The following is a 22,245-nucleotide window of genomic DNA, read 5'->3' as shown; positions in this document are numbered from 1 at the left end:
AATTCATTGAAACCATTATTACCTATGTAATAATTTATAATAACCTATGTAATAACTCTACAAGTTATTAAAAAGGGGGACGTTTTCAAATTATTATAAACATACATCAGTTCATGTCCTTAATTAATTAGTACCTGTCTAATAGATTTCGATCCATCATATCTTCGCTAAACTTTTTTCTTTCGAGTTACGAAATAGTTTACCTTGAAAGCGTTGAAGTAGACCTTTTCATTGTGATATTTCGTTTCCCTACTGGAAACTTCATCGGGTAATCGACTAGGAAAAATATCGTAGTGAAAAGGTATAAATCAGCACTTCCAAAGTAATTCCAGTAAAAAGTATATAAAAATTTAGAAAACGTTACTATGCATTCTTTAACGTTTTAATTTTTTTTCTTTTTTATGTCTTGACAGCTGAGAATATAATCAGCAAAAATTTTAATCCGTAACAATACAGAAGAGCAAAAGAGTAATACCTTTTGAGTTTATACTCTACAGAATTTTTTGTAGGGTTACATGAAGAAATAATTGAGATTTATCTAATTTTAAAACCTGCAGCTGATTGTGTATTCTTTGCTGTAATGCATGTGTTCTAAACGGATAAATTCTATGCATTTTTATTCGTGTGTATAATTTGTTCTATAACATCGAAAGGGTCAAAATATGCGACTAGGCCAAAAATCGAACTTTTGCCATTGTATTAACCACAACATTGCAAAACACCCAGACCTCTGCTATACTGATAGTTGAGTCAACTTGGCAACCCGGTGATTTATAGGGATGCACGTTTGTGTGCTTATTCTGAATGTCCGTTCTTCACACGGGGAGAATAGTTTTACGTAAAATATTTAAACCGTCCTTAGAATACGCATTTTAATGAAAGTGTAATGATGATAATTCATTATGTACTCTATTTTTCGCAGAAGTTTTGAGCTACCCCCCTTAGAATGCACCCTTTATTCAAAGTAGCATGATAAAAATCCAACTCAAGGTAGATACTGTGTTCCAAAATTCATTTTAAAATGTTCATCCGTCCCCGTAAGGCAATCACAAACAACAGGCAACATCTTTTTCTATGTGAAGAAAGGAATTATAGAAAATGACACCTCCCCTCCTTAAAATGGAAATTCTCAAAAACTCTGGGACAGTGTCCGCTTATTTTTAATGAGTTCATATACTAAGTTTCATCTTAACTTAACTTGAAAGGATTGTGAGAAACTGAATTTTACGCATAAAATTTGCCCGTCTGCTCCTCCTTGGGATACACATTTTAATCAAAATAATGATAAAAACTCAGTTCGAGATAGCTGATAAGTGTACCCAAAAATTCATTTCAAATGGTTTAGCCGTTTTCCCTGGTTCAATCACAGATAGGATAGCTTTTTTGTATTAAATATATTTGTAGTGTTTTGTGAAGTTTTTAAAGCTTAAGTTTTTAGTAATTAATTTGCTTCATATTATTTTACAAGGTACTTACCAGAAAATAGTTCTAAAAAATTATTACACGACACGAAAGGTATATTATATGATTGCTATATCCAACGCTTCAAATAGGAAGGACAAGAAAACGAAAGAAAATAAAAATTTAAAAACAAAGTAATCTTACTTAACTCTCTGTTCCAAAGAAAAATGAATTTTTGAGAACGTCCTGTGAGCCTTCTTACATTCCACTGCCGCTTTTAATGGATCACACTATCTCAGAAACAAGTGGTTGTCTATGAAACAGTCTGGGGGAAGAATTTTGAAGGTAGCTTAAGCAGAAAATGTAGTTAAGTGTACTGTTGATTGGTTGTGTGTTCTGGGGTAGGAAGATTGGAAATTTGAACGCTGTAGGGGCATCGGTAGTATAGAGGCTGATCCATTTCCATCTTGCAGACTGCCACATCTGTCAAACCTGGTTTCACAACAGCATGCCTGTACACAAATGGTCGTAGTCCCTTAGCTATTAAGTTGTTCTAGTGATCAAACTGCCGCCAAAGAATCTCCCTGGGAATGGAATGGAAATCATGGGTCGGTCTTTGCATACTTTAGCATATCCTGCATAGTAGAACAGTGTCAGTACAATGGCTTTGTTGTAGGACAGTTACACATCGTTAGTTTGCCACATTGTTAGTATATGAGTAAACTTTATGAACAGCAGCCTCTTGTGCTACCTACAACTACTAAATCTCATCCAAAAAAAAACGTCAGTTAAATTTACAAGACCTGTGTTAAAGAAAATCGGTATATGGCGGCCTGTGAAAATCCATTGCTATACAGTGATTCATTTATATTGAACCGAAGTCAATGTGCAACAGTACCGCGCATACGCAACCCATTGCCGCAAGATTATCTCGTTAGTCACTCAGTAGAGCAATATGGTCGAGTGTAGTCTGATGCCCCCGAAACAGCAGATTCTGAGAGAGGTGCATTGTTGCCCTTTCCGACGCTAAATTCATGGCGTCGCGCATAGTAGAAATGTGTAAAGTCCGTAATTTTCATGTATGTTGTACCATTGTGAATCGTATTATACGGAAATATGCAACACACAGTCTTAAACCAAACACAGAGCAGCTAGAAACCAGCGTCCCGTAAAAAGTGCCCCGCCGCTATTGCATGCGGTTCGGTGTATGGCGATCTCCGAAAATCCCCACACACAGCGATAACCTGCAAATGCCGCACATCACAGGCGACAGTCAGCCTCGCCATTCACAGGGTTTGACATCTCATGGTGTTCGCAAGAGCAGTGTGCACGCCCTGAAACCGTGTCATGTTGTTGAGCGAAAAAGGAAGTACAAGAGGCTGTATGAACATCATCTCGTGGGCAATCGGTAAAAGTTCATTGTTACCTACCCTTGATGAGGCGTAGATTTACCTCACAGACTGTAGTAAAGTTCGTGCCATTACATACAGATCTGTTGAAGCCAAGGGTCAAAGGATGTTCTTCCGCCGGTGTGGAAAAGGGTTCGTGAATGTGGTGGGTTCTCGTACAATGGCAAACTGTGTCACCGAAAGGTAGAGCAAAACGTTGGAATCAGTGCTTCATACTACCAGACTCCTGTCCTGACTGAAATGTACCAGCATGAAATCCCAGCGTTGTATGAACAAGATGTGAAACAGGTATTAAGCGAAGACAAGGCATCCAGCTACACTGCGAAAACATAGCTGGAATTCTATCGCCGTATGGAAAAGAAATCTAGAATTTCGGAAATTTCCTTCTCTGACATCTCCGCAAAGAGTCCAGATAACTATTGTGCTTTCGGAGTACTCAAGCGGTGCCTGTCCCATTGTCAAGTCCATACCATCTCCGGTCTGTAAAGAGAAGTGGGATACAATGCTCATGGTCCAGCTGCAATGCAGTCTACTGCAATGGAAACTGTGATGCCGAACAATAGTCAGTAGAGGTGGCCTGGATATCGAACACAACCCGTAATGGAAACACGGCATTTCCTAGGTAAGTGGCACATTCAAATTCGACTCAATATAAATGAATAAATCTCTGTAGCATGTTAAGTCAAACGATTCATGTGGCCGAGTCAGCAGGGGAGCGTATAATCCATCACAAATTGAGATTCAAACTATCCGCAAGGTCAATGTGCTTGCGTTAAAACTACGGCGTATCGCGGAGCTAAAGAACAAAGGCAGAAGTCTGTACGAGTAACACTTAGTTGGTTACCGCTGGAGATTTGTTGTAACATGGACGAAGCATGGGTCCATCTAAGTGTTCTTGTAAAAGTTCGGAGCATCACCTACAGAGGTGTTCATGAGCAAGATCGATTAACTTTGTGCGTCAATGCACAGAAAGTTTCGGGGTCACGGTAGTTCAATGGTAGAGCATTCAGCTCTGGTACATGGGGTCCCTCGTTCGATTCCAAGTCGCGCCAAGTGTGCTTTTATGGTGAACAATCAATGTGCGTAAGTTTTCTTGGAATTCTCCCGTTTCCTCCTCCCCATTCATTCCATCATTTCATTATCATCATCCTTAGCCCCAGCTTACACAGACGAAATACCAGCATTGTATAGCTACGACACCCATGATGTGCAGAAACCTTCAAGTCACGCGGCCAAAACATCTCTGGCTTTTTACCGACAAATGGTAGGTGCAACTTGCATTATAGTAATCCTTTCGAAGATATTCTCTTTAAGAGCCCAATTGTGATTCCATGGATTACTGTGCTTTTGAACTTCTCAAGCAGCGGCTCTCATGTCGTTAAGTTCACACGATTAACTTCCTTTGGAAAGTTTGCAAGCGGGAGTAGGATGCTATATCCTTGACGTGGGCACAGTTAAGGTTGGAAGAATCGCAACTGCCAAAGCGGTGGAAAGTGTCTAGCACCTATCTTCTATCAGGGTGTTGGAAGGCCAGACTGGTATCGAATATAGCACAAGTTTTCCAGCAGGGTTTCTGGCATTTGCCCGGTAGAAATGCGAGCAAAGTCTTTTAAAAAAAAATAGTTCTCGTAATGAGGGCGTGAAGATCATTGGCTTGTCTGAGGGCAATACAAAAATTGCGATATATTGCAAGCGATTTAAGTAAGTGAAATGAACTGAGTACCTACCTTAAAATAACGGCGTGGCTGATCAAGGGGAGGACAGGTATCATAGTGATTAACGCAACGGCAAAGCGGGTCGAAGATTCGAGCTTTTCGTCGGCCAGTCGCATATTTTCACTGATTTTATTGCATATTTACCTGTGGAGAATTAGTTATAAAACAAAACAGATCTCGGTGTTTCTCACTTCTGTATAACCTATTTTGCAGTGTTTCTACTTACGTTGCTTTATATCGTTTTGACTTCCATTCTGAAGGTGGGCATCAAATTTTGCCAGAAATCTAATTGTTATATTCAATTATTGGAATATTCTAGTAAGGTGAAATTAGAATGCTTTAATTTTATATACCATCTAATATTGGATTCAGACAAGGTGCAATGTGAGAAAAGAGGATTGAAACCAGTTAGGATCTTCGTGCAGACTGTTTTGTTACGGCTACTTTTGTACGCAATGTAAAAAGAAATATACCTTCTACTGAATAGTGCAGTTTCAAAATATGTCCATAGGCTTTCAGCTTCAAATCAACTGGAAATCCGGTTTCTTTTAATAGAATTATTTGTTCTAAAGGTCAGATGATGATGGTGATGATTCAAAAAAAAGTAGTCGTTATGTATACAAACAAGTCTTTTTACCCTGTTTGAACATCTCAAATTCAAGAGTTACATCGCTTTCCAGTTAAATGAACTACAAAGCTTACATATAAATGCACGTGATCAAGATCCTGATATAAACTTAGTGTTAGTAATGACTTAGAGGACATATTGATGGAACGTAATATAAATTAAAACTCCAGATATTCCCGACTCGCTTCAGTATCTCACTTGTGAGTAGTGATACTTCTGGTGGAGAAAGAGATCCGTATTTTGGGAGTCAGGTAGTGTAATATGTACTTGTAAATATTATATTATTCAGTAAATTGCTTTTTAGAGCGCTTTATAGCTTTAAGAGCTGCTTGCTTGCTTACACAATTTCATACACAGCTTGAGAGCACCTTGGCGATTGGAGGCAATATACGTAGTAAGCTTTCTTTAAGAAATTTTAGATATGGATTTAACTTTAATCTTTCAACCATTGACAAGAAAGCGGAAGTAATTAGTGATTTGCTCAAGAGTTTTGAGTTCTCTGCTAACTATAGAAGAGTGTATTTTTCAATAATATAAAATAATTTGAAAATATTTTTTTACTTGTGAAGATGTATTCGTTATTTTAACTTTGCAAGCAGGTTTTGATGATAATTGTAAACTTTTTCCGCGTTTTAAGGGTTTATCTGGTTGCTGCACCGAGAATTTAAGATTTACCACTTTAAGGCAGTAGACAAGAGTTTCATATTTATAAATTTAGTCCATTGATTAATATAGAATATAGTACAATATGGCTACAGATATCGCGTTCCATGGTTATTAGTCGTTTGTTTGATATATTTTCCTTCCGCATTTTTTTCTTTTTGAAGAAGCGTAAGCGAGAAAACCGTATTTCCTGTTTGAAGAAGCGTAAGCGGAAAAACCGTATTAATACTTTTGTGCTCCTCTTACCAAGTTTGTCTGATTTGAACAGATACTGAAAGTATTAAATAATGACACTCCATAAGTGTGTAAGTAACTAAGTTTTAAAAAATTACCGTAAAACATATGAACGTTAGTAATTAAATAGTTTGGGTTTTTGCCTTTAAAGCTTACTGCGATAAAATATTATTTTTATAAATATTTCGAACATTGGCATCGCCACAGGGGTCGAGGAGTATATCATTTGAAAGGGCTTAAGGAATGAAATAGGTAGTATAGTTTTCGGCTTGGTCGGTGAGACCTATCGACAACGACAGATCAAAATTAGGGTGCGCAAAAGACCATCATCACTCCTATAATTACGTAACAGCTGAAATTGCGTGAAAGCTACGATACACGTCTTCACTTAGATTTGACGAAGAAAATTTTGAGCAAAACCAAACTGACCCCAAGATACATTTTAACCACCTGTCGTTCTTGATAAATATACATGCACATTTGGCAGTTTGTGTTCTGGAGTGTATTGATGTGTGGGGATCATATTTCCCATTTCTTTATGCTCTTGTAAATAAGCTATCAAATAAAAAGTAAAATGTGATGTCTCGTTTACCTCAAACTGAAGAGAATTAATTCAACGGAAGTGGCACAGAACGGTGAGAATAATGAAACGGCAGAGATATTAAGGAGAGCAGAGAGTCAAACTCAAAAATTGTAAATGGCAAGAAGGATTGTGTAATATATCATTCGTAAAGTCTTCTTACACGAAGCTACGTACAGTAACACCTTCTACTTATGCTCCGTGTGTTCAAAATGGTAGACGATCAAACGGTGAAAAGAACTTTTCTGTTGATAAGGTGTAGAAACGCTAACATGAAGACCAAATGAGATATAGCAATGTTTTGGGTGGGGGGCTTTGCTCCCTGCATGTTGCTAGTCCCATTTTCTAACCTGCCTCAAGAAAAGAAAAACAGGACATAACTGTAAACGTTTTATAGCTGTAGAAACTGGTATATTGCGAAAGGAAACGGTCAACACTCGGAATGACACTAGATTCTATCCAAAACACAAATAATTATTACCGTACGTATACACTTTGGATAACAGGTACTTGGTGTTACTGTACGTTGCTTTGGGTAAGAAAACTTAGAAAAGTGAGATATTATACGATTCGTATTACCACTTGCAATTTTTGAGTCCTCCCCCCCCCCCCCCATCTTCTTAAGGAACATTCAGGAGTCATTTTGGTTTTACTTCGTCACAACTAATTGGACTTAATTGTTTCATAGTTTTCACACAGTTTCAACCGTTTCGGAATTATAGAGGAGGAACAGTCTTTTATGTACCGTAATTTTGATCTGCCACTGTCGGTAGATCTTATAAACAATCCGAAACATGTACCACACATTTCTTTCCATAAGCAGCCCTTTTAAATGATATAATTCTTCCTCGACCCGCTTTGCAGTTTAAAATACTTGAGTTGCCCTCGCTCACCTCTGTGGCGATGCTACCGTTGGAATCCACTTTGCTCAAAATATCAACCTCTTAAAATAAAGTATATTGAAGTATTTTCAAGAAATAATTACATTCTTCAAAAATAATATTTATTCATTGTTCTTTTTTGTTATACGTAATTAATAAATTCTCGACAAAGTATACGCTCCGAATCCTTTCTTTACATAAAATGTTCAGTTGAATTTGATTTTTTGGATTTTTTACAATAGGTGTGTAGCTTCACCAGATGCCAATGTTAGTCTCGAAATTACAACCAGCTTATCGACATCTTATCGAAGTCAGTGAAGTCATTTATATTGTACCTGGAATATAGAAATGTTCAAATTTACGTATAAAGAATATTTCCTTTCTTCTAATTTCACGACAGACTGATGAAAGTACGGCTACGATTTACAGTAGGTCATCTTGAATATTGTGCTAGTATGATATGGAAAGACGTTTGGCTAGGCGTCAGTATGGAGAAGTGGCAAAGAAAGTCCAAACGAGTATGAGTGAAGGAAGATAGAGGAAAAATAAAAGTAGAGAAAAAAATATTTAATAATAGTGGCCTTGCTTATTGTCATCTTTATTACTAGAGGTTGGAAAGGACACGGAAACAAGATTTGAAGAGGAAACATTGAGAGAAGATGATAATAGGCGGTTAGTCCTAACGTATGGTTGATTAGAAATGTGTATATGTATTTTGTTCTCATACCTTTGTGAGGAGAGAACGGAACTTAACTGGAGGATTTTTAAGATACACAAAAATTTGATCGATGATTAAGTTCTGTGGTCTTGTATGTTCGGTTACGAGTAAATGGGAATCTAAATATTAGTAGGGTAACTATGATCATTGTTGCATGTAGATAGAGAGGATTTCTCCGATATAGAATGCAGGACAGGAGATGCATTCTAGCAAGCACATGAAATTGAAGAGATCACAACTACCAGAATCACTGAAATAATGTATTTTGAGAGTTCTGGAGTGCAGAAACAGCCAGGTTCGAAAGTAGAACAAGGTTTTCCATCTTGTTTTTGGCATTGGTTTAGAATGAGGACGGGAGGCTTTGAAAGCTCAGTTCTCGTTTGTAAATGGCGTATGCAGTTAGATAATTTGCGGTGAATTATTTTGGGACGCGAAGATTGTTTTTAAGTTCCTGGCGACAGTCCTGTCTTAACAGTATTAATAAGCCCTTAGGCAAACCAATGTACTGGAGCCTCTGCGACAACCAGTTACAGAAATAAAATGTAAACGGACTACTTGCATGTGACGTGGTACTATGGCAGAGAGATGTGCGACATTAACCGAGATACTAAATGAGAGAGAAATTACAGTGCCCGTTTGTAACACAAGAATATTGCAGCAGTTTAGTATAGTCTAGACCACTGTGTAGTAGTATTAATTTATAGCAAGTCACTTGACATACACAGATTAGCATGAAGGCCCTGGGCAGGTGCCCATTGGGCCCATGTGTTAAGACGAGCTGGCTGACCTGGTTGACGATGAGGTAAGTATAGGAAAAGGAAGGTTCAGGAATTATTTTTAAAAAAAATTGAATGGTATCATGTGATAAGACTCAGATTGCTTTGTAGAGCTAGAAACAACATAGTAGAAATCAGTAAAAATCAAATTTGAATCGTTTTTAGCAAAAGAGGGAAACAGGTCTTCATGTAAAGTAAATGGACTAAATTTTTAGTATGTTGTCTAGTCTACAACCTTACTGAATTAATTTAGCATAGTAACAAACTTTGTTTTCGATTATGAACCATCATATTTCTTGAACTAAAAGAGTTAAGATTAGAGCCTTAATAATATATTATTTATTCCTTCAAATTGTTTCACCGCTTTTGATAAAATTCGGGGGAAATCGTTACAACTAAGTTGATAGTTATCTTACGTATTTGTGTTTGTGTAGATGTTCCTCTGTTAAGAACACTGTGTGCGTTTGTATGTTTTATGAACCTCGTGGTCGATCACCGAACACTTCAGAAGCTTCGTTAAGAATTAAATGACTGTATATTAAATTCACTTTCAAAGATGCATGTATTTCTATATGGTCAGTCGTTATGCAATAATCCATGAGGCCATCCATTAGAACTGCTTGAGAAAACCAGGAGCGCTTTAAGTATAGTATTTTAATTATTCTCTCACGGAAGAAGGCATTTTGATTACCCTGTGAATTGTAATAAGTCTGTATTTCCCATTTGAAACTGTATTTGTTTAAATAAAATATTGGAGTTTGTTTAACGTATAAATATAATGTTATTTATGCATTTACGTGGTGTATTAGAAAAGTAGTGAGACTGATTTTCATTTAACGATAAATTTTATTATTTTTATAAATCAAGGTAATTCCCTTCAAAATAGTCCCCTTGGTCAGCTACACAGCGATGGAGGCGTTGTTTCCAGTCTTCGTTTCAGTGTTGGAAAGCTTCTGCTGAAATACCTTACAGCCCGTCGGTGACGCTCTTCTGATTAGTATCGAAAGTATCCAAATGGCGCCCTTTTCAAGTGGCTTTTGAACGAGGGATATAAAAAGGAGTCACAGAGACTGATATCCTGTGAATGGGGGGAAGGGAGAGTGAGGAACCACAGGAAGACTTTTTCTGACAAAAATTCGTTGCACATGCTGTGGTGTTATGATGCAGCATGCATGTGCGTGCAATGCCCTTTCTCACACTTCCCACCCATTTTCTAAATCTTTCAAGAACTTCTCGATGTAAAGTTCGATTGACAATTTGTCCTGGTGACACAAATTCCTTGGAGACGATGTCTGTATTTAAAATATATATATATCTTTATTGGGATGGTAAGAGTTTGTAGGGTACCACTCCCAACTATGACGTTTTGTGTCAGAGTCGTACTCAAAAATCCATGATTCATTATCTATGAAAACGGAACTGAAGAATTCTGTCTCCCTGTTAAAGCAGTCCAGAAGATTAAGGAACACATCCCTCCGATTTTTAAGATCACCTTAATGTACACTTCTCTTATCTCCAAATCCTGTGTTAAAATTTGATGGATGACGGAAACGTTCAAATGTAACTCAGTGCTGATCATTCTCACTGTCAATCGACGATCTGACCTTACAAAACTTCACTCTTCCCACATTGTCATCCGTTTTTGAGTTGAAGATCTTGCCGCACGAGGTTCGTCTTCCACTTTTTTCGGCCTTCTGAAAAGAATTTATGCCACTTGAACACACGTCCTGGATAGGGAATGTTTTCTATAAGCGCTTCGTAACTTTTCATAAGTCACAATAGCGGATTCGCCAGGCTTAACACAAAATTCTATGGCACAACTTTCTCAAACTTTTTCCGGCCCATTTTCGTTACGTATTTCACAAACAACTTTACTTTAGACACCCACACCAGTCTTTTAAAAACTGGAATAAGTTCAGAATTGTATTCAGTCAGCAGCAAGGATTTACTTAACTACCATGTGAATGTAGAGGCAGCAGGTCGGTTTGTGCACAGTATTGCGAGTCTCATTGCTTTACTAACACACCACGTAAAATTTTAAATAATACCCAGGTTTTGGAAAAATTTTGCTCGATAATAATGTATGAACGTTGTTGAATTTTCATAGGCAGAAATAACTTTAAAAAACTGTTGGCGCTTCTAGTTAAGGTAAATAATGCTCAGCGCGCTGTGCATGTGTATTTTCGAATTCACTAATAAGCTTAATTTACATGAGTGATAGGTGAAGGTAACATAAAAGTGTTAGATCAGGAACTTCATGACTCAGTAGAATGCATCTCCATTTCGTAGGTGGCAGTAGTAATGGTTCAGAGCATCAAAAGGAGACCCCTGAAGTGAAGGCTGGAAGTCCGGCGGGTAGTGCTAGCGAGAGTGAGGCAGGTTCCCGCCACAGTAGCAGGCGCTCCCGCTCAAGCGGTTCCGAACAAAGTGCCTCGACAGCACAGCACCCACTTCAACAAGTGCCACAGGACCTTTCTGGTAGTAGGCAGTCCTTCCGGATGGCCATGGGCAATCCATGCGAATTTTTTGTTGATGTGATGTGAACTCACTTTGGTTAGTTGTTTTATCGTGTCCCCTATTTGTTTTAGGAATTATTTTAGTAATCTAACCTTACGTTTTACTTCTTTTTAGTTAAAAAGTATTTAGTTTTTATTTTAATATTGTTGTGTTTATTTTATTAATTTTCTTCTTTCGTTTCAGTTTGAAATCATAATTTCACCTAAAATTACTTTTGATTACCGTATTTAATAATTAATTTAGTTTTAGTTTTAAGTTAAATTTGTTTTAAAAAATAAATATTTTTTAAAAAGTTAATAATACTATGTGTTGACTGAATGTGCTAAAAGTATTGCACCACAAAATTTTATTTCGCATGAATTGTCTTGCATTTTTAAAATTTCAGACTTCTATTGTTAGCTACTTATCGAAGATAAAATTATATATATAATCACAGTATGTATATTGCTTTGTAAAACCACTTCCGCTAATTAATTTAATATTGCACTTCCATCTTCACTTAATGTTGTAATGTGGTAATGGTTTGGCACTATCATATTTTCAAGCTTTGTCATTTTTCTCAGAATCTTCCCTTGATTCATTCAGACTGATAATGGCATCCTGTTCCACTAACAGTGAGATAAAGCTGAATCCAAGCCGATGAAAAGTGATCGAATATTTACGTCAGTGGATTTCAGCTTTGTAGAGATTCTCTTAATTTCTTAACCATTTTCTCTATGTCATGTATTATGTTTCGTAAGTAGTATTGTGCGTGGTCTCTTATCGATCCATGGTGGAATACTAAGCGTCCGAGTATTGCGTGGATCTCACTTTAGGTAGTAGGTCTCGTCAGATACTATCTCGATGCTCGGAAGGGACGAAACATTGAAATAGTCACTCGCGTATGTTGTACTGCATTACTGTATTACTGTTGTAAAATACTTAAATGAAGAAGATAATATTAATTTGGTGGAACGGAAAACTGATGAGCTGTCAGTAGAAGTTGAGAAGTGACAAACAACAGGACTAAAGGTAGTTACATTAAACCTTTATATGATAAGTAGAAGAGAATATTGCAGTTGAAGAGAATATTGATGGGCACTTGTTCATTTGTTTTTAAATTATCTTACGTTTCTTGTGGCGACATTCAATATGTTAAGTTGGAGTTTGATCTTGACCTGGCTATAAATTAAATTGTGTAATTTTTAAATGTCTAAGAACCAACAAAAACCTTTCTCGAAACTTGAGATCTTTGTAATTATCCCATTGAATTTCTAGTTTCGGTATATGCAAAAAATAGGCAATATTCGGTATGTAAACGGTGATATAGACAAAGCGAAGCAGACAATAGAAACATCGCTGGAATTGAAGCAAAGAGCTCCCCTTCCCCAAATGAACTTAAGCACGTTTCTTTTTATCGTATCTTTCACATTAAGAAATAGGCGTATTGTTATGATATATCCGGTTTATAGTAATAAGAAACCCAGTGACTTCTCGTGCTAATGAGAGGGATGTGCATTCTCTACCTGGGATAGTGTTGTAATTAGAACCTGTATCGCTTCACATTGAGTTTTGCACAATATTTGATCACAGCAGCCGTAGAATACTCGCACAAGTAAGTTATTAAAACAGAAAGCCTTTTGACTAATAGCGCGTCGTACTCCATTTTCAGTCTGTTCCTGAACAATTAGAGGTATACTGGAATAAAGCGAATTCTCGGACTATTGTCTGACACTAAATTGATTATTATTATTCAGCGGTATAAAAATAAGAAATCTCAGTTCAACATTGATTTGTGATCCACTTGTAGTGTTGTTTTCAAAAAAATATTATGGGAGGACAAAAGGAGCTCGGCGTCTCTGCCACTATATTGAACCAATGTATGTCATCGCTCTGCGTTCTGCAGGCACCTTACTACTTTTATGTCCAAAGACATGGTGGCTCAGTGGTAGAGCCCTTATCTCTGGTGCAAGGGCTCCCTAATTCGATTCCAGATTGTAAGTGAGTGGTGGACAGCATCATGTCCTTGGGTTTTCTCGAGTTTTTTTTACGTTCCCTTCCGCATTCTCATTCCACCATCTATTTCATAATCATTCACTTTAATTATCTATCTCTTATAGCTTAAAAGCCATATCCATAAGACGTTTATCTATATATATATATATATATATATATATATATATATATATATATATATATATAGATATATATATATATATATATAGATATAGATATATAGATATATATATATAGATAGATAGATAGATAGATAGATAGATAATATTCCTTTCCTCTCGGCCATTGCCACAGTACGTCATTCTGTTCTTTAGCTTTCTTGAGAAAATGTCATAGATGTAGCATTGTTGTGCATCCTTCTTTCTTATTCCCTCTCTCTCTTTCTTTCACTGAAATGCATATGACAACCTTGGGTGACGTATTATTTTTCGCATTGTTTTCCACACAGCATTGTTCATTACCTCCTACCCAGGCCCGTGTTTATATATTGTGCACCCCTGTGCTCTAAATAATTTGCCACCCCCTACACAAACTTGTTTCAAACAAGGAAACAAGCCGTGATTTTGCAAACATACCAGCTCTAGTTGAGTAGCAATATTGGTATTACAAGTTACAACGTAATTTTAATTACCTAATTCTCTCAACGATGATTATGATGTGGTGGTCTGTCCGAAGGTGTTTGACCCGAAGATCACTGGGCAAGGTGAACCTATGATAGTTTGCCATTGCCTTCCATGGGATGATGATGATGTACTAAGGATAGGATCTACAGCTTAACTTGGGATCCGAACCACTTGTGTCCCCACCGGTAATTGAACCCGGGACTCCTTTATTACAAGGCAACGAGCTTAGCCACTCATCCATTGGGGACACATTCCCTCAATACTAGCATGTAATTTATTCATGTAGGTTTTAATTTACTGTCCGGAGAAAATGCATGCTATTAATTCTCAAGCTGTCTGTCTGCAGCGCTTTTCAACTGGAGAACCATAATGGATAGAAACATGAAATTGCAATAAAACTCTCAGAGAAATGATCAAAATAACCTGTTCCAGGTCCTTAGGGGATCACGCCTGAGTTGAGATATTGGGGGTTGCAAAGTCCCCATAAGAATAACATGGGAGCATTTTAAAATAATCGAAAACGAGCAATATTAGAGTTGAATTCATAGTTTTGGGGGTGACTGAGATGAACAGTAACAGTTTTAATCCAATTCAGCTTCAAGGTTATACACCACTCCCCAGAGAGGGGGCGAGATTTAGAAGTAATCGAAAGATGTTAGTGTTGAATTCATAGTTTTCGAGGTCGCTGAGTTCAATGGTATCAGTTTTCATGATGTTCAAGCCCATCCTCACCCTTTAGGATGACTTTTTAAAAATAATCAGATAAGGTGGCTAATTAGTAACTACTGTAATGAGAGATGAGTGAATTAAACACACATTTTCTCGCGCTTGCCTCTGACTGTGGGTTGTTGGTTTGAAATATTACTTTATTGTGAATCTTTTTTAAAAAATCCAAAATTTTGTCAACCCCTAAATTCTGCCGCCCTGTGCTGGAGCACAGAATAGCACTTACCTAAATACGGGCCTGCTCCTACCTAGTGTTACCAACAGCAGCTGAAAGTACATAAAGAGAGGAAAGACTAAGACGGCTCTCTGTCGCTAGTAGCTATTCCAAAACAAACAGTTCGGACAATAGTGGACGAAAACCAAGTTCTGAAGTCCCTTGAGATTTCTATTTTTATTTTCTAAATTGCCTCGAGATACTATACACTACGAACCAAAATTGAGACGACAGTCAAAATGAGTGGTACCACCCATCGCCCCTCTACCCCTACCCAAAGAACTGTATTATATTTTAATAATAATGCTCGCTTTTCTCATCGTGTGTTGATTAAATGTTTGATGTGTTCACAATCTGTTAAATATGATACTGCTATCTTATATGTGTGTTTTTGACATGTTTGTGACTTCCTAAGTACTATAATTTACCACATATTATAATTTTCCAATTTTCGTTGGTGATTATGTACTTGATCAGTTATTGTTTACTGTTAAAACAATATCTGCATCTGTTTGTTCGCTGTATGTACTTTTTTCTGTAATTTAAGATAGTTCGTAACATTATTGAATCTCTTACGAGATATCCAGGTCTGGTAATGATAATTTCTAAATACTGCTTTAAGTTAGACCACCATAACTTTTATTTGTAGGCCTAATTTTATCCTCCTAAAAACTTGGCTAATTTATGTGCACACATATAATTAATTCTATATATATTTTTCTGCAAATACGCATTTAAATTGTACTACACAAAGAGTGAACAGAAGATTACATCTTAAGAAAGCAATTATTTAATTAGTAACCAGATCTTTTCTTCATTTAAGCAGAAGTTAAATATTGTCATAAACTAGAGTTGTATCGCACACCTACAATATTAATCCTTTACATATTGTAGGACTACAGTATAACTCAGTTCAGCGGAGACTTTCAGCGACAGTAATTTTTTGTTAACAGCAGAGATAGAGAACTCAAAACGACTGATCCAGTTTTGGGCGAACACTAAGAAATAATGAGCTATTAATACAGTATAAACTTTTTTTGTAGTTCACAGAGCTCTTATCTTAATTTTGGTTACTTATGGTAGATAGCTGCAGTTATCGTATAAACTGATGGTTTGCTTTTTACTGTTGTAGGACCTAGACTGTGTTAGGTTTTTAACAAAAGGCGATAGAAAATAAGATCTTGCAGTTTTTATTTCTGTTGTATCAAAAAATGCAAAAGTTTCCATCTTCTTTTGAAGCAAAGCATTGATTTTAAGCAAATAGAGAAGTAAAATTTAAAAAAAATCATCATAAATATATCTTGAGTTAATTGTGCTGAAAATAATTTGAAATTGCTAGAAATTAGTTTGGAAGGACATATTTTGGGCATAACAAGGTACGATGGGTCTGCGTTATTCTTAAACTGTCTAGCGCTAGTGGGCGTCACTTTTTGACTATCCGAACGCATAGTTACAGTGTTCCTTAAAATACTTGGAACAAGTTAAAAAAAAAAAAAAAAAAAAAAAAAAAAAAACTTCCCTGCAACCTTAGTACTTGATTTTTGGGGGGAGAAAATGATTTTGAACTTCCATAAAGAATCTTCGCATTTAAATCAGGTTTTTAAAGTACAGTGAAACCTGTCTTTAGCTGAGTCGAGCGGGACTCGCAAAAATTTCCGCAAAAAAAAAAAAAGTCAGGTTTCCGCTTAATAGAGGTAGACCTTGCTTTTTTAAAAAATACAATGCTTATAACGGACACACTGAGAAAATATATTGCTGTATGTACCTTGTTCAATTACAGTACTTTTTTCTTCTACGAGTTAATACACAAAAAAACTAAAATGAATTCAAAATATGCTATGCACACATTTTCTTTATTTTTTTCCAGTAGTCAAGCAGGGTTTCCAGTGTGTATTGCTGCTTGGCTGCTCAGCTTTCCACACACACTTTAGCCTGAGAAACTGCACTAAGTAAATCAGTAATTTTCCCGTAAGGCAAATTGTTGCAGTTCCTTTAAACTTCTGCGAGCATTTTGATACGTCTTTATTCTACACTCTTTGAACTCTGTACTGTATTCCTCTTCTTCCTCCACCTCGTCGTCTTCTTTCCGACTTCCCGTATGATTCGTGACTAAGTGGGGAATTAAGGACAAATTGTGGGGGGGAGGTGAATATGAGCAGTGGTTGGGGAAGGTCAACATTGTCCAGAAAGATTTAACAAAAGAATGAAGATTTTATCACAAACAGTGTAATGTATGAGTTTACCCTCTCACAGAATGTGTAAACATTTTTCCTTAGTCCGGAACTCAAAACTTTCTTTTAAAGGTTTATTTTGCTAGTTTCCGCTTAATGAAGGGACTTCTACACGTTGTGTACTCCAAAATTCATGGGACCGTGAAGTACTTCCGTTTAAGACAGTTTTCCGTTTAACAAAAGGTCCGTTGAAGGTAGGTTTTACTGTAGTTTAAATTTTATGTGGGTGGTTATCATGATTTCTCCGTTTTATTTCGAAAATTTTATTAACTAATCGCTTTTTCAGTACTCGTCCCTTTATAACTAGCATATATTTTTACAATGCAATGTTTTTAGTTTATTTATATAACCAGGGTGGCAACAAACCTGAAAAAATCTGCAAATTTCGAAGAATTTCGAATTTATAAACATTAAAACAAAAATTGTAAGATGATTTAATTTTTTTTTCCAACTTAGAAACATGCTGTGTTTTCCACTAATGTTCTCCAACAAACGTATATTCTATGTTGTGCGCATAATCTTTTGCTTTCACTTGCTTTACTTTCCAAAATGAAGTTGGAATTAATCGACGATTAGTACCGTGACAGCAAACTTCGATAAAATTGAAACAACTGGGAAAACTGAAAAAGAATGGAATTATGTATGCATCGAAAATGAATTTACCATTCGATCGTTGATCCAACTGCATTTACCAATTCACCAATATGATATTCCACTGCACAAGCGAAAGCAAAAGACAATACACACAACTACAGAACATAAGTTTGTTACACATCATTATTGGAAAACACATAAGCTTCCAAGTTTGAAGTTGGCAAATTAAAAAACAAGAACTCAATCACATCTGAAATCATCTTAGAATTTTCATTTTAAATGTTCATAAAATCTTATTCTTATAAATTCCGTGATACTAACAGAATTTCCTGACTTTTCTCGGTTTTCCAGGTTTGTCGCTACCCTGCTGTATAAATAAAGGAAACGTTTTCTCATTAAAATATATATGAATATATGGTACTTATAAAGGAGCGAGTACTAGCAAAGGGATTAAAACCTTCGAAGTAAAAACGGAGAAATCTAAATTACTTTGAAAACCGGAATTTAAATATGAAGATTCTTTATATGGACAGCTCAAAATCATTTCTCTTCCAAAATAAATTGCTAAGGTCGCAGGGAAATTTTTAAACTTGTTTCAGGTATATTTTTAAGGAACACCATGCGTTCGAATAGTTAAGAAGTGACGGTAAGATCGAAACAAAAACAAAATTGGAAAGACATTAGTGCTAATTAGTTTATCGTTATTAAGAATAACGCAGACTCATCGTGTTAGTTATGCCCAAAATATATCCTTCCAAAACTAATTTTTAACTATTTCAAATTATTTTTAGCACAATTAACTCAAAATGCTACTTCTCTATTTGCTTGAAAACAGTCGAGAAGATGGAAGCTTTCACATTTTCTGGTAAAACAGAAATAAAAACTCCAAGTCTAATTTTCTATTGTCTTCTGTTAAAAACCTAATACAATCTAGGTCCTACGACAGTAAACTCCCAACCATCAGTTCACACGATAGACGCAGTTGTCTGTCAGAAGTGACCAAAATTCAGATAAGAGCTCTGTGAACTACAATAATACGAATATTTATACTATATTAATAGCTCATTATTTCTAAGTGTTCGCCAGAAACTGAATCAGTCGCTGTGAACTCACTATCTCTGCTATTAACATAATTATTGTTGCTGGAAGTCTCAGTTGAACTGAGTTCTAGTTTTAAAATATGTAAAGCATTAATATTGTAAGTGTGCGATACAACTACTAGTTTATGGCAATCTTTAACTTCTGCTTAAATGAAGAATAGATCTGGTTGCTAATTAAATAATTGGTTTCTTTTAAGATGTAGTCTTCTTTCGTTCTTTATGTAGTACAATTTAAATGTGTATTTGCAGAATAATAAATATAGAATTGATTATATATGTGAACATATATTAGCCAAGTTTGTAGCAGGAGAAAATTAATTCCGAGAACTGGTTGTACTTAAACTACCTGAAAGTATTGTTGTAATGTTATAAAAGCAACTTTTGTGGAATATACTTCTTAAACTTGGGGGTGGGGGAAGCGGAGTTATTCAAGACTTGGTTAGCAGCATTCCAGGAATGAATGGTTTCCATATCAGGCTTTAATTACCGAGAATATATGATTTTACAAGAAAATTATGTGCTTAAAATTATTCTCTGGTAATAGTCATTTTTAGTATTGAATTCTACAATGCAACAGGAGCAATTTTGTCATGTACTAATATTCACATTTTAGTGTCTCCAACGCCTGGAGCAATTTTAACCAAACTTTCTTGGCGCAAATTGTGTCCTTCGAAATGTGGATGGAACGGATTCCCTTTGTGCGACAAAGGAATTTCGTAGTTTCATATGAACAATAGAACGTTTAATGCTTAAATGGTATTTTAAGTAGGAATACACTAAATTAAGTACCTAATTTAATCAAACCCAATTTTGCCCAATGAAACCTACTAGGCTTTTTTTTTTAAACCTTGAGTATTTTACAATCCTGCTTATAAAACGTTTTTTTTTTTTTTTTTTCAGACGTGTAAAAATATTTTGTAACCGGAATGCATCTTTTTAGAAGAGCACAAAAACTCTTCTAGGGTTTGGAGGATATGCCATGGGGATACCCCGACTAGCTCCCCTCTCCAAAAATGCGTAACAATGCCTGGGTTTATTTATATAGAAATTCGCAGTGAAATGAATGAAAAGCGGACGGTTGGGATTTGCAATTTAAATTATTGTAAAATAATACTCATTTGTTTTCAATACACTGTTAGGGTCCCCACCGACCTGGAAAAGTTAGTTTTCATGAAATGCTATTTAAAAAAAAAATAAATAAATAAATCTTAGAACCAGTTTCTCTTTTTGCCTTACCCGATTCTTTGGCAGAGGATATTTTGTAAGATAAAGTATTTCGCAAAACTTCCCAATCTATACATACAATATACACAATTGAGTAATCTTTTTGACGGGGAAAAAATGTTTTTTTACGTTACATATAGGCCTGGAAATTTCCAAATCGTGACCTGGAAAATCTGAAAGTGTCAGGGAATTCGTCCTCGGCAAATTAGTGGGAAAGTCGTCTGTGAAAGTAAGAAGTTTCATGATGTCCAATTCCTGTTTTAATGTTGACATTTTTATACCTTCATTGTAGAAAAAAAAATTGTAAATGGGATATCCATCATGTTCATATGTTCTGTTCCGTATTTGTTTTACGCCAAAATCCGTGAGTTTTGGAAGTAGAGAAACGAACAGGTTCCTTGTTCCGGACAGTTCATTATCAGTATTACATTGAATGAAGGAAACTGATTCAACTTATCGAACATGTTTCAGATGTGTGTGTTTGAAATATTTTGCGTGCTGATGCTAATACACACATTCGGTGAACGTATTTGGTAGCGCGGTCACTTCTGTCTCCAAAGTTTCTGCATCCAAACCATAAGTGCGAGATATTATTTTTTGTGGCTAATAAAGAGCGAATTCTCGAGGATTCCCGTTTTCTCTTCTATTCGCATTACTTTCGTTCTTCCATCATTAACTCAGTAATTAGTATCTCATTTGTGGAAACTAATGATTACTGTAAAGTATACATGTTAAGCAACGAGCTTTCGTATAGATAATGTTTCGGCCGGACAAGATTTTGTTTTTTCAGTCATAAGCTGTTTTGCGCCCGCTTTCCGGCCTAGAAATTTACTTTTCGATATTATTTGTTGCTGGAAAATAGAATTTTGTAGATAAGATTGTACGAAATTAATTAGTACAAAGTAATAAAGACATTATATGAAATGCCAAATGAATAAGTAGGAACCTGAGAACGAGTGTATGTGCTTTATTATAGTGTATTAAGAGCGTGATCGTGTTTAGTTGTTTTAGTTCATAATTTTCATTTCTTATCCTAGAAACTTAACAATACTTAAATACCTTGACGAAACTCAACAACTGACTGTCTCAAGGGAAAGAAGTAGCAAGCGCAAGATCATTTCATGCAGTGACTCGAGGCGGCGTACGTGGCAAAGGAAAATATTTTATACAATCGCAACAACAGAGTTTTATTTAGGACAGCATTTTGTTGTATAGAAAAGCTATCGAGAAGCGGGGGAGGGAGGCATAATAACGACTTTTTTTAAGTTGCAGAGGCAGGATCGAAAAGGAAGAGATGATGTAGTGTGGTGTTCGGTGTATCCAGTGCCTGTGCAGATAACAAGGATGTCAGTTTCCAAGTATTGCCGAACTACGTTCATTTCTTTCTGGTTGTTAGATAATTTTTTATCATAGATTCAATGAGTACTAGGTGGCAGATTTTCTGCTCGCTGCGCAACATTTACAGAAGCGTCTTTTCACTGACTAACATAGAATGGCAACTGGTAACAAGCCACATGGAGGGTAAAACGCATATGCAGATGGCCGCGTCTGTGTCACTATTACGAATAGTTAGTGCCTTTGTGAATTGAAAAACAAGCCAGTACCTTTTTGGTTAAAGTGTCATCCTATTTGTACATCATCTGCACAGAACATAATGGTTTCTATGACGTTACATCCTTAAATGCGATTTCTACGATGTGAGTGGGTACAAGTTGGGGGACGGAAGAAAGTATTTGGCTGGGAATCCTCGAGAGAGAGAGAGAGAGAGAGAGAGAGAGAGAGAGAGAGAGAGATAAAGTAGAATTACTATCGTGTGTTTAGAGTGTAAAGATATATCCTCAATTTTTACTGAAATATTCAAATTTACGTTCCCAGACAGTGGGATGGCCTGAAAAATACAGCTGCAGCGTGACAAAATAGCATACACTTTCGTTTATGGATTATTTTTACCATATTTTTGAAGTAAACTAATTCAGTTGTTGGAGACAAATGTGCATTTCTGGAGTGCGAGGGCAA

At 36.2% G+C, this 22,245-nt stretch overlaps 1 protein-coding gene and 1 long non-coding RNA gene across 5 annotated transcripts in view; one reads left to right on the top strand and one right to left on the bottom strand.

The window, feature by feature from the left end:
* The window catches only part of dsh (Segment polarity protein dishevelled), an 88,523-nt gene that overhangs the window by 58,273 nt on the left and 8,005 nt on the right, over positions 1–22,245 (top strand). For all 4 annotated transcript variants that reach the window (XM_081739963.1, XM_081739961.1, XM_081739960.1 and 1 more), the window contains one exon: positions 11,295–11,558. In XM_081739963.1, the coding sequence (XP_081596089.1) occupies positions 11,295–11,548 (254 nt within the window). In that variant the 3' untranslated portion in view covers positions 11,549–11,558. The remainder of the gene's footprint in view (positions 1–11,294; positions 11,559–22,245) is intronic.
* LOC145671143 (uncharacterized) lies at positions 7,228–11,288 on the bottom strand. The gene is made up of 2 exons (XR_014128456.1): positions 8,778–11,288; positions 7,228–8,743 (listed from the first exon to the last, which is right to left on the bottom strand). It is a non-coding gene; the product is annotated as an uncharacterized LOC145671143 (long non-coding RNA).

Source organism: Thermobia domestica, chromosome 15 (genome assembly GCF_964235325.1).
Source record: "Thermobia domestica chromosome 15, izTheDome1.hap1.1, whole genome shotgun sequence".
Lineage (NCBI taxonomy): Eukaryota > Metazoa > Arthropoda > Insecta > Zygentoma > Lepismatidae > Thermobia > Thermobia domestica.
Note: the sequence above shows the minus strand (reverse complement) of the source record. Positions and strands in the feature narration are given on the sequence as shown.